General features: G+C 65.6%; 1 protein-coding gene across 2 annotated transcripts; it reads right to left on the bottom strand.

The window, feature by feature from the left end:
• Nucleotides 1-47: 47 nt before the first annotated feature.
• On the bottom strand, nucleotides 48-4195 carry CTU2 (cytosolic thiouridylase subunit 2). Of its 2 annotated transcripts, none has more exons than XM_066557478.1 (15): nucleotides 3912-4195; nucleotides 3440-3514; nucleotides 2811-2889; nucleotides 2675-2734; nucleotides 2541-2601; nucleotides 2042-2151; nucleotides 1683-1960; nucleotides 1470-1605; nucleotides 1238-1369; nucleotides 1052-1143; nucleotides 883-974; nucleotides 752-803; nucleotides 588-654; nucleotides 455-513; nucleotides 48-379 (listed from the first exon to the last, which is right to left on the bottom strand). In XM_066557478.1, the coding sequence occupies exons 1-15, from the start codon at nucleotides 3989-3991 to the stop codon at nucleotides 331-333; spliced, it is 1422 nt and encodes a 473-aa protein (XP_066413575.1). In that variant the 5' UTR covers nucleotides 3992-4195; the 3' UTR covers nucleotides 48-330. The 2 variants fall into 2 exon arrangements, with proteins under 2 accessions (XP_066413575.1, XP_066413576.1); XM_066557479.1 differs by having other exon boundaries at nucleotides 3440-3510.
• Between the last annotated feature and the right edge of the window lie 16 nt (nucleotides 4196-4211).

The following is a 4211-nucleotide window of genomic DNA, read 5'->3' as shown; positions in this document are numbered from 1 at the left end:
GCAGCCCCAGTTGGACTTTAGACACTTGTGACTTTGGGTTTGTTTTTTTTTTTTTAATAATTCAAATGTTTTATTTATACAGATACCGAATAAAACAAACTTGAGGCCTCCCTGGCTCACAGGCAGCTGGGGCAGGGAGGTGGGGGGGACCAGGGACCTGCCCCCCAATCCCCAATAAATGGGGATGGGGGCTCTCCCTGCCCCTGGCTGGCACAGAAATGGGGTATAAAAGCAGCTGCCTGGGTGTCAGGAATGTAGCCCTGAGGAGTGGCAGTGCCCCAGCAGTGCCACAGTGGGATGGGGATGTGTCCCCCGCTGTCCCCAAGCCCTTCAGCTCTCGCTGGACTCCTGGGTCTCCTGGTTCTGCTCCATCTCAGCTCTGCAGGGGACAGACACTGGATGGACACGGGCTCGGGGGCTGAGCAGGTGGGGAGGAGCCCCCCAGCCCCGGTACCTGCGGATCCTGCGCTGGCCCTCGGCGCGCACGTAGGGTGGCAGCGTGTCAAGGGGACCCTGCAGGAGAGAGGCCGTGAGCCTGGGGACCCCCACCACCCCCAAGACCCACCCTCTGCACCCCAAAACCTCACCAGCTCCTTGAAGGTGAGACGGCAGCTGTAGCACAGCAGGGGGATGTAGGCAGCTTTGCTCTCAACCCTGTGGGACAGGGGAGGACAGGGACACTCAGCGGTGCCACTGTAGTGGCCTGGGAGTGGCTGTGGAATCCTGGAATGCCCCCAGCCCATGTGCTCACCCTGCTACTGGCTCCTCCCAGATCAGCGTGGGCTCCAGAGCCAGCTCCTCCTCTGTAAGAGCCAGGGGGTCACCGAGGGGTGTACAGCTGCTCCCCAAATCCCCCAAGCCCCCAGTGCTCTCCCCACTCACCCCCAAAGGTGTCCAGGCCGCAGAGGCAGAGGAGGCAGCGCTGCGACTCGCTGCTGGCCTTGGCTGGCTCTGGGCTCAGCTTCTCCCCAGTCCTGCAGCCAAAATGGGGGTTGTGAGTGCACCCCACTCCCCCCACACCCCCAGTACCCCCCCCCCGAACCCCCCATACCGGTACACAGTGCTGATGGTGGAGGGGAACTCCTCCTGCAGCCCCAGCAGGAAGCGCTCGACCAGCTGGTGGATGCTGAGCTTCTCCCGGCGCTGTGGGAACAACGGGGAGAGCAGGGCAGCACTGGGGCTCCTGTCCCTGCCCTGGGGACACACAGCGTGGGCTCCCCACCACGGGACACCCTACCTTGGTGAAGAGGGGTGGCACAGTGACGGTGGGGACGCTGAAGAAGCGGTTGTAGAAGGCGATCTCCTTGGCCGTGTAGTCCCGCATGGGTCTCACCACCATCACGTTGCCATGCCGCTGGTCCGTGAAGCCCTGGGGGTGTGCAGGGCTGCCAGGGGACTGTGCCACCACCAAACCACGCCCCCATGGCATCGTGTCACCCCTGGGGTGCGGGTGGCTGTCCCCAGCTCACCGTGTCCACGGCGAGGTAGGCGCCGCGCCCCAGGGAGAGGTTGGTGAGGAGCTTGATGGCCACGCGTGTGAGGCTCTCGCCCATCATCACCTTGGCATAGCCCTTGTCCCGGGCTGTCTGCACGATCAGGTGGGTCCTGGGCACGAGGGGACAGCTGGTCAGAGCCACCCTGTGCCCAGCTGGCAGCAGTGCCGGGCAGGGTCAGTCCCTCACCGCAGCATCTCCAGCAGCTCCTCCCGTGCCGTCGCCGTCGCCGCGGCCTCGAAGCTGCGGAGCAGCTCCTGGGTTTGGGCAGCGTCCGGCAGGCAGGGGGTGGCTCCTGCTGGCGTGTCCGGGGTGCTGTCACCAGGCAGAGAGGTGCCACTGTCCCCATCCTGCCGCTGCTGCTGGATGAAGCTGTCCACAGCCTCCTTGTAGGAAGGGCCAGATGGGCTGGATGTGCTGGCGCGCTCCGGCCCTGGCTGTAAGATGGATGGGGGCAGCTCCAGCGCCTGTGGGGCAGAGAGGGATACAGGGCAAGTTGTCCAGATGTGTCCCCTCACCTCAGCACGTGTCCCGTGTCACCCCAATACCTCCTCCAGGTGGATCAGGTGGTAGGGGAAGCCAGTGGCCTGCAGCAGGGTCTCCATCTGGGCCAGGGTCTGCTGCCGCTGCTCCGGGCTCTGCCTGCGCACGGCTCCCTCTGCAAGGAGGGGACAGTGCCAGGGCTGCTGCCACATTGCCAGCCCTGTCCCTGGGGCCAGGGTGGCAGCTCCACAGCCCTGGCACAGTGCAGGGGACACTGTGCTGGGAGCTGGTAACAGGGCAGGGAGCAGGGAGTGGGGCTGGGAATGTGCAAGGGATGGGCAGCAGGGCTGGGAATGGGGCAGGAACAGGCAGTGAGCTGGGAACTGGCAGCAGGACAGGGAATGGGCGGGGAATGGGCAGCAGACACGGAGCAGGGATTGGGCAGTTGGACAGGAGTAGGGAATGGGGTTAGAATGGACAGTTGGACAAGGAACAGGGATTGGAGAGCTGGACATAGAGCAGGGGATGGGCTGGGAATGGGCAGCTGGACAGAGGCGCCCTCACCCTCAACGTAGACGAGGCCGGGGATGAAGCGGAGCCTCTTGGCCGCCTCCCGGCTGAGTCCCTGCAGAGAGAGGAGTGGGGTGAGCTGTGGGGTGAGGAGGGATGATCCGTGTGCCCCCCGAGTCCCCACTCACCTCCTGCACCTGCCTGACCATGGCGCTGGAGGCCGGGCCCCCCGACACTGCCAGCAGCACCTGTGGGGACAGCAGGGGTGGTCACGGGCCCTGGGGCCACCCCCGGGTCCCCTGGCGGTCCCCCTGCCCTCAGTACCTTCTCTCCCGGGAAGATGACGCGGTTCTTGCCCAGCATGGCACGGAACTTGTGCACGAAGTACTCCCGGAAGCAGCCACTGGGGGACACGGGGACGCAGGGATTCCTGAGCCATGGCCAGGCCCACACCCCCAGACCCTACACCCCAAAGTCCCTTTGATGTCCCCCAGAACAGCATCCTCAGGCCCCGACATCCCAGAGATCCAATGACCCCCCCATGAGCCACGACCCCAAACGTTCCTGTCCCCCCTCCTCTGTGTCCTCAACACTCAACGTCCCCAAGCCTTGATCTTGTTTGGCCACGATGTCCCAGACACCCAATGTCCCCAAACCCTGAAGTCCCAGAGATCCAATGTCCCCAGCCCCAACATCCCAATGCTCCAGACACAACATCCCTGAGAACAAATGCCCCCAATCCCTGATGTCCCCAAGACACAAAGTTCCCAAGCCTCCATCTTCTGGAGACTCAAAGACCCCAATTTCTGATGTCCCAAATTTCTGAAATCCCCAAGCCCTGATATCCCCCAGCCCCAATGTCCCGAGTTTCTGATGTCCCCAGTTTCTGATGTCCCCAGCCCCGATGTCTCCAATTTCTGCTGTCCATGGCCCCACTGTCCTCGGTCCCTCACCGGCAGAACGGGTCCCCGACGCGGATGACGAGCGCGGCCGTGCTCTGCCCGCACTTCATGCACGTTCGGGGCTGGCTGCGGGGACACGGCCGGTCACCGGGGACATCGGGACCGAGCCCCCGGGAGCGCTACCGAGCGGGAAGGGAGGGGGGGTTCCCGGTCCCCGGGCAGCACCAGGGATACCGGGATGTTACCGGGGGAAGAACCGAGAGATATTGGGGGGATTACCGGGAGCGGGGGATCGGGGATGGCACTGGGGAGCACTGCAGGGATACCGGGAGCGGCACTAGGGGCGGTACCGGGGATAACACCAGAGGCAGGCCGGGGGATTCCGGTGAGACACCGGGGACAGGACCGGGGGGGACACCGGGGCGGTACCGGGCGGTGCTGGCGGGCAGGACCCCCAGGGAAATACCGGGGAGTACCGGGAGCGGCCCCGAGGGTCCATTCCGAGGCCGGACCGGACTCACACCTGTCTGCCGGTGCGCGGCGGCGCCGCGGCGGTTCCGCGTCCGCCCCGCAGCCGCCACCGCCGCCTTCCACGTCGCACATCGCGGCGCTACTCGGCCCCGGTGGGTTCCGGTGAGTCCCCGGGGGTCCTCCTCGGTTCGGGCCCCGCTCGGCCTCGTTCGGCTCTCACTCGGCTCCGCTCGGCCTCGTTCGGCTCCGCTCGGCTCTCACTCGGCTCCGCTCGGCCTCGTTCGGCCCCGCTCGGCTCGCACTCGGCACCTCTCGGTCCCGGCGTGTCCCGCCGTGTCCCGGTGCGCTCCCG

This window comes from Molothrus aeneus, chromosome 11 (assembly GCF_037042795.1).
Source record: "Molothrus aeneus isolate 106 chromosome 11, BPBGC_Maene_1.0, whole genome shotgun sequence".
NCBI lineage: Eukaryota > Metazoa > Chordata > Aves > Passeriformes > Icteridae > Molothrus > Molothrus aeneus.
The sequence above is the reverse complement of the archived record's forward strand: the minus strand, read 5'-3'. Positions and strand labels throughout refer to the sequence as shown.

Bases quoted from the DNA above. Each gene is read 5' to 3' on its own strand.
- CTU2 (XM_066557478.1), bottom strand. From the start codon at position 3,991: ATGTGCGACGTGGAAGGCGGCGGTGGCGGCTGCGGGGCGGACGCGGAA. The intron at 1,370-1,469 runs GTGAGCTGGGGA...GCACACCCCCAG, and splicing joins CCTACCTCGCCGTGGACACG to GGCTTCACGGACCAGCGGCA. The intron at 655-751 runs GTGAGCACATGG...CCTGTCCCACAG, and splicing joins TGGGAGGAGCCAGTAGCAGG to GGTTGAGAGCAAAGCTGCCT.